The following is a 12781-nucleotide window of genomic DNA, read 5'->3' on the forward strand; positions in this document are numbered from 1 at the left end:
TATTATTAATTACAATTGTCCTACAAAGCAAAAGAATAAAAATAAAGGTTGAGAATAGTGAAGAAGTCGTGAGATAAAACCAGTACACTTTATGTAATTGAACATTTTTATCTAATATATGTATTGAAATATTGGCAAATCAGTTGAATATTGTTGCTGTTTACCAGGAACAAAACCAGACTTTTCTTTGAAGAACAAAATGTGATCCAGTGATAAAACATAATTTCATTAGCATAATTTTAGCCAGTCTTTTGAATTATCGAGATTTTTTTTTTATAAATATGCATCCATGGTGCAATGTTTTTTAGAAAAAATGTCCTGGTTTTGAATTAAACAAAAAACTTATTTTATGTATGTAGTATATCTATATACAAGACAGTGGCGGCTCGTGAGAACTTGTTACCATTAATGTTCTGTCATGTCATAACTAGAGTACGGACCCAAAACGCGCTGCTCATTGTTCAATTGTTGTAAATGCTTTGTAAAAAAGGTTCGGCAAACCTTTGACAATGCATTTACAAAATTTGAACAATGAACGGCACCCTGGTTATCCGGGCTTTAGTCATAACTAGTCACCGGACCCAGAAGGTGCCGCGTATTGTTCAAAGGTTGTAAATGCATTGTTAAAGGTTTGCCGAACCTTTTTTACAAGGGATTTACAACAATGGAACAATGGATAGCACTGTGACTATCCTACCTCTAGTCATAACCAGAGATAGGCGCACGAGGGTGCTTTTCATAGCCTAGGGATGGCGAACCTTTTTGGGTCCGCGTGCGAAAAATCTTCAAATATTTTTTCTCGATTAACAAAATAGAAAAAATGACTTTTTTTCTGAATTTATTTACAAGCTTAAAAATTACAATAGAGTTTCTTAAAAATAAAGTCATAGTCAATAAAAATATACATCAGCTATTTATCAATGAAGTTTTTACTGTTGCACATTCGATGACAAATTCTTAATATCTGGTTCATGTTTCGTCACTTTTAGTAATACACAAGACCAATTGGATTCATCAGTCATTCTATTTCTTAAACTATGTTTTTTTTTTAATTAATTTCTGAAAATTGATAATATTGCCCTCGCTAGTTTTTTTAAATCGTTAAAGATTTCTGGAACGGCGTTCCAAGTTCTCATTATTTCTTCTTCTGCATTTTTATTAATTATGTTCGTTAATCAATCACTTTCAATTATTTTTCCAAATCAACAAATTTTTGTTTCCATATCGAACTCGATTGGAATTCGATAAATTGCATGTCAATATCTTCCAGATTTAGCCACTCGAAAATCTCCAAATTGCGGTCATCTACTGATGTCCATAAAATAAATTTTGATGTCTTTTCAAATCTCGTGAATTGTTTGAATCTTGAAGAAAACTCGTTGATTATCGATTGAATAACTACAGAAAATTCTTGTGCTAATTTGATTTGATCTGGCTTTTCTTCGGCAAAATTTTTGTTTGTATTTGGAAAATATTTGAAGGTGTAATCACTCGCCCGTGAAAATCGCGCCGCCACTCAATGAGTGTCTCAAAAATGTCTCCCCACTTCCTGGCCAGTTTGTTCGCACCTGATTTTATTTCTTCGTATGAATTTCGTAATTTACTAACATTCTCATCGGTCAGAATACGGTAGGAAAAGCCTGTTCCTCTTCTTCCTGTTGTATCCTGCTCGCGCAAATTAAGTGAGTATGTACCGTTTACCATGCACCCTTTTTTTTTGATCTTTCGACTTAAGATCTTTCGATTTTCGATCTTTGCCTTCCGATATTTGCGTTTTCGGTAATTTAAAATTCCGGCTCGTCACGTAGACCCATTGAAATGCATTGCGCGTATGAAACACAGAGCATTTTCCAGGACGATTATGCACCGTGTCATTTTAAATGCAAAAATATTGTACAGATTAAATGTTATTATTTTTAGGTGAAAGAGTTAATTAAAAAACATGGAATTTCGACGCTGGCGTGGCTGGGTAATAGTACTGACTTAAACCTGATTGAGAACTTATCAGGCATAATGTGGTCAAAAGTGAATAGCAATGAGCCTACTTGTAAATACCAGCTTAAACAAACATTAGAAAAATTATGGTATGACGACATTACAGTCGATTGTTTAAAAATATTGGTGGAATCGATGCCTTAGAGAATTAGAGAAGTGATACAAAATAAAAGAGGGGTTGCAAAATATTAGATTAAGCGTTTTTAATTACGTTATATACATATGTATGTATATATAATTTAGGTAAAATTTTATGATAAATAAATAGATTTTAAGAAAAAAAACATTTTTTTTACAAACCTCCTTTACGTTTCACACGGTCTTCGTTTATTAGATAGCAAAATCTGTCTAATGAAACGTAAAGGAGGTAAGTAAAAAAACCCAGTTTTACAAGAAATTGAATTAAAATTTTATTTAAAAAAATATTTACTTCAAATAATCGAAAAAAAAAAAATATATATATTTGTTTGTAAAACTTAACACTCAAAATTGTTGGATAGAAATTATTTAGAGCAAATTAATTTAAAAAATACGCATTTTTAAGGTGGACACTTTTTCATTGACCGCTACTTAGAGGTTGTGATCGAGAAATCTCGTCTCGAGATTTCTCGAGAAATTTTGATTCTCGTTTCTCGAGAATATTTTATTGTAAAATTTCGAGATTCTCATTTCTCGAGAATATTTTATTATGAAAATTCGAGATTCTCATTTCTCGAGAAATCGTTTATTAGAATCTCGAAAATATCGAGAATATTCTTAATTTCTCACTACATGTTTTTGCTCAATAAACTGACTGATTTGTATACTTGTTAATTCGTAAATAATTTTGTGAAGTATTGTAATATGTATAGATGGTCAGTATTTTTATTATTTGTCCGGTAAGTTATTATTCGGTCATCATATAAGTACATATACACATGTTACAACGAAATCGCACCATTTTTAAGTTACATATACATACATATGTATGTGCATGTAGGTACTAGTCACTAGTGCGAAATTATTCGGTTATGATATCACTAAAGCACTAGTGAAAATATATTTTCACTGACAATATGACCCCACTTAACACACATAAAACAAAGATTTTTGATTTATTATTTATTTATTCGAGTATTTGTTCCTTAGATATTAATCGATTTATAGTCAGTATTTTAATATGCATAGATGGTCAGTATTTTTATTATTTTTCCGGTCACAAAAACACGGGCAAAGCCGGGTAGCAACACTGGGAATTTTATAAAATTCTTTTTTACATATTGTTATTTTTACTATTTTAAATTACTTTTGTATATTTTTATTTTCTTTTCATGCCTTCTTTTATAATATTTTTTTTATATAATTTTACTTTTTTTTCTTTTCAATGTTCTATTATATCTCTCTATATCTTTCTTTCGTAATGTCTTTAATAAAGTTGTAAACCCCTGATATAATATACATATGTATGTAGTGTTGTTGTCCTTTTGATTTTTGTATGTTGTCAAGTTTATATGCTAAAAAAATCAATTCACTATATTAAAAAAAAAAATTATACTTTCTCGAGAAACAAAAAAAGAAAATCTCGAATTCTCGAGATTCAAATATTTCGAGAAAATAAGATTCTCAAATCTCGAGATTCAAATATTCCGAGAAAAGGAGATTTTCGAATCTCGAGAATCAAAAAAAGTCGAGAAATCACAACCTCTACCGCTACTGTAACTGTATATTATTTTCCAACCAGTGTCGTGTTGGGGTAACCAGTAAAGTCACTGGTATATGTATGTTTCTTAAAATAAATAATAAAATAAAGTCAGGATCAAATAATATTGTAAAGAAATACAATAGAATTGTGATGAATTAAAATTAACACTTATATTTCGATCAAATATACAATTGTTATGAATACTTTTTTTTTAAATGTTCATTGCATTTAATAATATTTGCACACATATAATATTCAATCTATCGATACCATAAAATCTAGTTAACTTGATACCAATTTTAAATATAATTGAGAATAATATTTTTACTTAGTAACATTAAAAATATTATATACTTAGTACAATATAAAGGTGTATCCATAATCATTTTAAATTAATATTCATATATTTATGCATACCATCGATTGTATTATATTATATGTTCATATATATATACACATGTACAATCAAGGTCAGTCACTGTGAGAAATAAAAAATAACAATAGCTTTAGATAACAATATACAAATAACTGTTACAATTATTAAATACAATTTTTTAGAAGATTGTTTTGCTAAGTGAATTAATTCCAATGACATTTAAAGTAAATTAAAATTTTCCATGGAATGTCTGTAATCACATACATAACATATTTCGAAAAATATAAATTAAAAAAAAACACAGATGATCAAATCTTTGAGCACTTTGAACACTTTATTGCTTATTTTAGAAGATAAACTTATTAAATCTAAAATCCCAATTGACTACTATTATATAACAATAAACCGATTAATTTAATATTATAAAGGTTCAATAAAGTTTAATTTCAAAAAGATATAAAGAAACAATATATAAATAGAGGTAGGACCGGAAGCGCGCCGTCTATTGTTCCATTATTGTATATGCTTTGTAAAAAAGGTTCGGCAAACCTTTAACAATGCATTTACAACATGTGAACAATGAACAGCGCGCTCTGGGTCCGCTCTTTATATATAAATATACGTATTTACTAAATATTTTCTAATGCTTTTATTGATTTTCGTATTATTAATTGGGATGGTCTTTTCTCTTTTGTTCGATCCATTTGACTATTTTATTTTTCAATTCAACGTCAGATTTCACTTGATCCATACTCAACGGCGATCTGTTAAATGGATCCGATTGATCACTCAGCAAATGTCTGAAATAAAATAGTGAAAGAAATGTAATGACAATAATATGGGATTAAACAACCTTATATTTATGTACATATGTAGTTGTAAAACAAACACAGGTATGAACCTCGCAATAGTAGTACGATCGATTGTAATTTTGGAGCTTGGAAGAATCACAGGATCGTACATAATTGTATTCATGATTGGATCTAGAAATTCGTCGGGGGCGTCCCCTAATACTTCGTCATCTTTCAATTGTCTCTGTGCCAGTTCAGAGACGCGTTGTGCAACAGTTTGCAAAGAACTTACTAGTTCTCCTCCCCGGATACGAACTATTTAAAGAAAAAGGACAACATATATGTGTACATGTATGTATCTACTCTAATATTATATTTATAGTGCGAAAAAAATAATCAACAAATAGTTTTAATACCGAGAACATCTTCAGCAAACTTAAACAATTGTGGACTGTAAGATCTGCCGTCTTGAGATACTGCCAAACAAAAATTATCATTATCTCCCAAGTGAATGTATATACGGCATATGTTAAGAACTGTAGTAACGGGATCAAATTCATATTCCTTCGAATCTTTAACCTGAGTGTTTAAAAAGTGTTAATGAAAAACAACATACATCATACAAACATATGTATATAATTTCATAATCAAAACGTACTTTAAAATTCTTTTTATTTGGTCCGACCAAATGCAAAAGAAAATAGTTTAACATGGATGCAATACGATCGAGCATTGTCGGATGGCAAAATACTGATTTTATTTCACTAGTCAAATGTTCTAATGTGCGTATTGTATGTTTGCCTAAAATGTTATCAAAACGAGCAATCATTCCAGTATATCGTAGATTATTATAGTGTTCCTCTCTTTCTTGAATTGATAGACGTGCAACAGCATCATCACTAAAAGAGAACATATGTATAATATAATATTACAGAGTGAAATATTAAATATGTAAGATGCTTTCGTGTACAACTATACCTTGTCGATTGCATCGTTCTAATTTGCGCCATATTATTGAGAGCCTCGTCTAACAAGAAAACTGCATCATTCATTAAAAGATTTACAAACCGTAAAAATATGGGAGGCGTGACCGCTTCCATACTGGCTTCGGCCTCTTCTGAAAGACGCCTAAAAACATTTTGTTTAAAACGAGTACGTATAATAACTTGATATTGTCGATTATATTAACCCTTTGAGTGCTGACGTCTTTTCTGTTGAAAGCCCGACACGCTGAAAATTTCACCAACATTTCCAACTACAATTATTTAGAAATCCAATAGAAAGCAGGTACAAAAATTGTAGCTAATCCAAACAAACCTTAGATAACTACCGCCGCGGATTTCGAGTTTTGTAAAGGTGTGTTTAGACTCTCTACCATATCTTGCAACAATATAAAATAAACAAAAGAAGTCTATTAATTAATGTATTTTTCCAAAACTAGTTCCATCTTATTCATTGTTGTTAAAATGTTATGCTCACAATCTAAATGCCAAGCCACAATCTAAAATACTAAGCAACTAGGGATTTCCATCGAGAAATTCTGCTATGGTTATAAATTCAGAAATTCCGGCCTAAACCAGTCTTTATAAACGTTGACAAATGAATGACACGGATTACACGAATGACCGTGAAAAAGTCGAAAAAATTCGTTTATCATGCATATGAAAAACGGTTAGTATTGTTGCGTAGGGGTGGGTGGAGGATCCAAGTAAAAGGCCAACAGTCGTTTCACAGCATTTATTGATGATTCAGGAGATATACGTACTGACAGTGCTCAGTCCAGAATGACATGATATCGCCTACGTACCGCCTTATAAAGGGTAGATCTCTCAGGACGCCTAATCTGTTTACATGTTGTATAGTCACGTATTCGGATATGTATTTCCACGACATTGGGTCTCCCCTTACCGATTCTGAGAAATAACTAATAACGGTCATTGTTTAGCCTATATGCACTTAGAGTCCAGATATAATCTTTGGAAGTAAGTGCATGCACCTAGTTAATCCGATAACAGATATCCGTTGGTCTAAGTGCAATTCGCTCAATCCGCGGCGTACGTAACAGTATATACAATATGTATATATCAGTGGCGTGCGGTAAAACCCTCTCTCCCCCCGTCGTACATCCTCACTTAATTTGCGCGAGCAGGATACAACAGGAACAAGAGGAATAGGCTTTTCCTCCCGTATCCTGCGCGCGCACAAGGCTGTATGACAAAAAGAGAGATAATTTCACTGCATGCCACTGATATATATATTATATATCCATAGTACCGTTTACCATGCACCCTTTTTTTTGATCTTTGACTTGAGATCTTTCGATTTTGGATCTTTGCCTTCTGATATTTGCTTTTTCGACCTTTTCACTTTCGGTCCCGTGAGGTAGACCCGGATTACACGACCCATGTACAATGCATTTTTTTTTCAATGCTACCTGGAAAGGCTAATTAGCAGGTAGTATTCTTTTTTACTTTGTACATGCTCAAAATACATCGCCTATCGACGTTTTTCACACCCATGGACTTGTTGGCAGAACGCCGATCGGCGTTGGTCAGCATTCAAAGGGTTAATTGATCCATCGATTCGGTTTGTTTACTCACTTGAATATATTTCGATGCTCTTCGATTTCCCATAAATATTCCATAATCAAATACATTGGTCTCCTATAGTTAAACTTCTGTTCAAATTGTACACTCTGACCGGTCACTTCGATGCCCACAAAAACGTGAAGTAAACTTGGCACTATCTGAAACACGTTCATATACGTACATATATATATACATATATAAGAATATTTTGTAACGCAAGAATGTCTCTTGGTAGCTCTGCATGTATGTACATACATATAAATGCAAAAATGCAAATTAGCACATTTCTCAAACTTATGATATTTTGGATTCCATCTGATTCGACTTGACGACTATGTAGCATTAGAATAAGACATAATTTTTTGTATAAATCTTTGACTTTTAACATCTGTTGACTATAAATAATGTAATATTATGCAATCTCTATACCCTTGTCTCTTACTGAATCTTACCTGAAGCCGGTGTGGATGTTCCTTGAATATTTTTTCGCGGAAAAAGGAACTCATCGAACTTACAGCCACGTCATCGTCTTGCTGATTTGGCAGCATTGTTGCGAGACATTCTGCAAGTCGTGCTCTGTTGTAAATAAAATTTATTAATAGAAAAAAAGTAACATTATGCATGCAATGTATGCATCCTAAAACAAGAATTCAAAATTCACCTCAAATGAGGATTGCGCATTTTTTCGGCCGAACCCATAAATACCAGAACCAATGATAAAATTGGTTCGAGCAAGTCGATACCTCGCTCTCCGACCGTTGTTGGACTAAAATACTTCACCGAACTCAAATAACCAACAATATTTTCAACAATGAATTCCGGAACACATCTATAAAAACAATAGCCCGGTGTAATCACATGTCACATTATCACATACATATGCATATAAAAAAGTATCACATTCAATTAAATATGTATATTTCAGTACCTCAAAGTATCTGGTTCTTCTTCATTTATGGGAAACTTCAATTCGAGATCAGATAGAGGAGCGTAAGAATCTGTAGTCGCATCGTGTTCACCTTTATGGACGGCTACTTGAACGAGCCAATGGCATGAAGCTGAATGCAAATTGGCTAACAGTGACATACACTGAGGTTCACGAATCGCACACCGCATTGACAGCAATCTAATAATAATGAAAAGAATTATATATGTATGTTACAGTGAAAGCCTATTTCAAGTGAAAATATATATTTTTACCAATACAAGCAGAGAAAATGTATCAAACAATGAATTTACGGTAAACGGACTACTGGTTATATGTGAACCAGTCACAGGACAACCGGTCACTCTAGATCGGTCACACGTGATCACCCGTTACTCTAAAACTGGTCACACCCTTAAACTGGTCACGAGAAAACTGGCCACACCCTAAAATCGGTCACGAGAAAATTGGTTGACCGATTTTAGGGTGTGACCAGTTTTCTTGTGACCAGTTTTAGTGTAACAGGTGATCACGTGTGACCGATCTAGAGCGACCGGTTGTCTTGTGACTGGTTCACATTTGACTAGTAATCACCGAACCGAATTTACAGTGTAATACCAACCCTAACAACCCAATCTTAAATTAATAAATCCAACCCTGAAAATGTAACTGCTTATGATTTCACTGAAAATATATTTTCACTGCTGTTATAATTTCACTGTGACATATATAGACGATTTTAATTATAACAAACTAGTTGTTTTACCAGGCTTCGCCCAGTATTTATAATATAAACAACTTAAACATGGCGAATCTAATAGTAAATATTCATTTGGTTTTTTTATTAAATTTATTTGAATCGAAAAAAAATATATCGGATCATCGTCATAGAAACTTTGATTTGTTTTCGATGTTACCAACAACATTACATATGTATGTACATACTTACAAAGTCTCTTTCGAAATTACATATATATTAAGATGTCATTTTTTTTTAAACAACTTTCTATAATACAGATATATCCTTTGCGCGTTTAAACAAAAATGTATTATACGTATCAGTGGCGTGCGGTGACTTTTCAACCAGAGGATGCTGTCCAAAAAACGACCAGTTCATTTTTTTAAATTTTATTTTATTCTTCGAAACTTTGTCATATTTATATTTATTAAAATGTATTTGATATGTTTTCCTTTTTGAATGAATATTCAATATTGGTGGGTTTTGGGCTTTTAAGATGGCTGGACCCCAGCACCTTGTCCATACAAACGTATTAGACTTCTCCCTTCTTCAATTATGGCACTAGATAAATTATTTAATATGCTATTTATGGGTCTACGTGACGAGAGAGAATGTTAAATTACAGAAAACACAAATATCGGAAGGTAAAGATCGAAAATCGAAATAAAATATTTTTGACGTAAATTTTAAGGGATGCGCAGCATCCACAGCATCCATGGACGGTACACCACTGAGACGTATGTATGTATGTACATCAGATGTATGTATGTGTATTGTAACATATGTATGTATGTACATATATACATTATATGTAGTACCTCGTCATCAAATGTTTTATTCGTCTATCTAACACATTTGCCAATTCACTTGAAGGGTCCGTTAATGCTTCAGCAAAAGTTTGCCTAAAATGACTCAACTCCTGACTGATCTTTGTCAATTTTTCAGCAACAACGCGATAACCTAAAATACAAGAGTACAGTTTTCATAATAGTTATATGTACATATATCAACAAACCGTTAAAAACAAATAATTAATGCGTTAAAATTGGCACCTAAATCGAGAACTTTGTGAGTCATGAAGAAGCATTCAGTAACAAAATTGTATGTCCCGGCTGTTGGTCTTGTCACTCCATCTACATCTTCGTATACTTCTCTCGGTGGAATTATGCATGTTTCTTTACTTAAATCTTTCATATGTACACATTTTGCATCTCTATCTGCTTCCTAATTTATTACAAATGAAAATAATATCTTAAGTGATTTATTATAACTGCAGTTTTATAATGAAATCTTACAGATTATATGCAGAGCACTAAGCACCGAAAAATAAATATGTATGCACATGTGCAAAGTAAAAGTCATTTATGCAGATGGTCGTAAAAGTGCGAATGAATGCCTAGGAGTTGTACTTACCAATAGTCCTATCTCTAACTCATCAATGACTCTTATACTATACATATGTGAATATATACATAAGTATTTTATATACTATTAAAAATTATTAACTTCATAAAAATAATAAAATAACCTCAACGGCACAATAAGTTGGATCAATTTTTAGGCATTTTGAGTTATTGGGTGATGAGCAAAACGGTTGGCACAGCATTACTAATACATAACCCAAATTCAGCATGAAACCATCAGACGCGCATAGCAAGGCTGAAGAAGAACTCTGAAAATATGAACTTTACAATAACTAATAAAATAAAAACTTAAAAAAACCAACAAAATCGGTAAACAGCATACCTGAGATGCCCAAATTTTCCCTTTCGATAGATTCGCGTAGATACAATCAGCGATCCATTTAAGAAGCATAGTTTTTGTTTTTGCGTTGCATTTCAGTAACGCTAAAAACATTTTGTGAAGATTGCTGATTAAATGCTCGAACGCTGTCCACAAGTTTCTTTCCTCTATATCACAAGGAGCCTGAAAATATGAAAGCACCCTCACTTAAATTTTAACAATATGCAATATGCATGTAAGTACAATTAAATCGAACCAGATGTAATATGCAGAAAAAGTTGTAAAGTTTTTTACTAAAATATTACTAGCCTTATCTAATGGCGAAACAAAATATTCAAATTGACCCGAGTGGTTCCCCGGTAGCGTGGAGAGAGATAGAAGTCCTCCCAACAAAGTTTTCTGATAAGTCAAACCTACGTCGTTTTTAACAGGTTTGCACAACTCCAATAAAATTTCAGCCAAGTGTAGATTTCCTGTGAAACATAAATTTCAACATCCACATGTTTGTGATTTTGATTAATATAATCAATCAATAAATGCTTATTATAAAATAAAACTAACCCGTAAACAATTGCAATGCAGGGAAAATATATAAGTCGAGCGTAGCCAAACTAGCTTTTTGGATATCTTCATCAATTAATTTTAAAACGGGCTTAAATATATCCCTCAGCTGATCGAGTGCATCTCCAGGGTCTAAAATAAAAACGATCAAATTATTCGCATTGTATTTCTTGCCACATTACCCAGATACATATGTACATGTGTGTAGTTATTCAATATTTACCGTCGGATGTAATTTCTTTGACAATTTCGTAAATGAAATTGTAACATGTTTGGTCATACATTTTTGTCAGATTTAACAGTTGATCGGGGAGATTCTGTTTTTCGAACAACTCTGGTTGTTTTAAGGCGGTTACCGCATTCCTCAGTATTAGTTGTTTCATTTTTTTCACAACACTAATTTCACACTCGTCTATGCTATTACAATAAAAGGATAAATTTTGTTCGGCTAAAAACAGGTAGGTGATAACTTCATGAATCACCACATTTTTATCAATCGCACCACCATTTTTTGGCAAAACACAAGCTGCAGGATCATATAACAGTAGTCTTTCAAACAAAGCTTGCTCCAAAGTATCCAAATCGATTCTGGTTTCGGGACTGACGGATTGTGACAGCTCTTCGAGAAAAACCAATTGATTGGGGTAGTCTTTCCTCTTTGCTTTGGCTGGAATGGCTTCAGCATTTATCGTAATGGAAAATACTCTTCGCACCATAGTGTCGATTTTGGCAATCTCTGTATGAGAATTGTCGACTGTTATATCTGATCCAATTTCAGGCGATAGCGTTTCGTCCATCGATTCAGCTATCCCTTCGATGGATGACGAAAACAGTGCAGTGAAAGGGTTCCCTTCAGCGTCACCCATATTGAAAACTCACTAAAATTCATAAAAAATAAATTATATTAATTTTTATTCAAAATAAACTCCAGGCTATAGAAACCAACAAAGCTACGTGGAGAAGTCATATAAATGTATACACGTCTATTTTTGATTATCGTAAACGTTCGTCAGTCGTTAGCTATGACATATTGTCAAACATACTCGTATCTCTACTTTAAAATAATCTTGTTTAATAATACAAAAAAGTACGTAATTGAATGACGAATAAGAAAGTACCTCCGTATTGTGACTAGTATTTGCCAAAAGTGGGTTCCAAAATGTCGACGCAGCTCAGAAGAAGTGTGACTCGAAGATCAGCTTCAGATCGATCGGCTGATTTCGAAGAGTTTCGAAGGCCAGACGAATGAATGAGTGGTCAGACGAAGGAGTGCTCGGCCATGTCAATACAATACAATTGTCACAGTGACGTACCGTTTGCTGCCTGCTGTCTGCCAGAAACCGAACCAACACCACAATCTTCAGTCATCGACAAATAATCTC

At 32.9% G+C, this 12781-nt stretch overlaps 1 protein-coding gene across 2 annotated transcripts; it reads right to left on the reverse strand.

Annotated features, from left to right (window-relative positions):
* Positions 1–3467: 3467 nt before the first annotated feature.
* On the reverse strand, positions 3468–12781 carry Ube4A (Ubiquitination factor E4A). Of its 2 annotated transcripts, XR_013260474.1 has the most exons (18): positions 12518–12781; positions 11623–12277; positions 11400–11531; positions 11148–11311; positions 10842–11021; positions 10624–10767; positions 10148–10319; positions 9914–10055; positions 8360–8557; positions 8093–8260; positions 7884–8007; positions 7444–7589; positions 5822–5971; positions 5502–5742; positions 5260–5422; positions 4954–5158; positions 4656–4852; positions 3824–4554 (listed from the first exon to the last, which is right to left on the reverse strand). XR_013260474.1 is itself a non-coding variant. In XM_077428761.1 (17 exons), exons 2-17 carry the CDS (start codon positions 12263–12265, stop codon positions 4720–4722), a joined length of 3105 nt encoding a protein of 1034 aa, XP_077284887.1. In that variant the 5' UTR covers positions 12266–12277; positions 12518–12781; the 3' UTR covers positions 3468–4719. The 2 variants fall into 2 exon arrangements, 1 of the variants encoding a protein (XP_077284887.1); XM_077428761.1 differs by having other exon boundaries at positions 3468–4852.

The sequence above is a fragment of the Arctopsyche grandis genome, chromosome 4, assembly GCF_051622035.1.
Source record: "Arctopsyche grandis isolate Sample6627 chromosome 4, ASM5162203v2, whole genome shotgun sequence".
In the NCBI taxonomy this organism is placed as follows: Eukaryota; Metazoa; Arthropoda; class Insecta; order Trichoptera; family Hydropsychidae; genus Arctopsyche; species Arctopsyche grandis.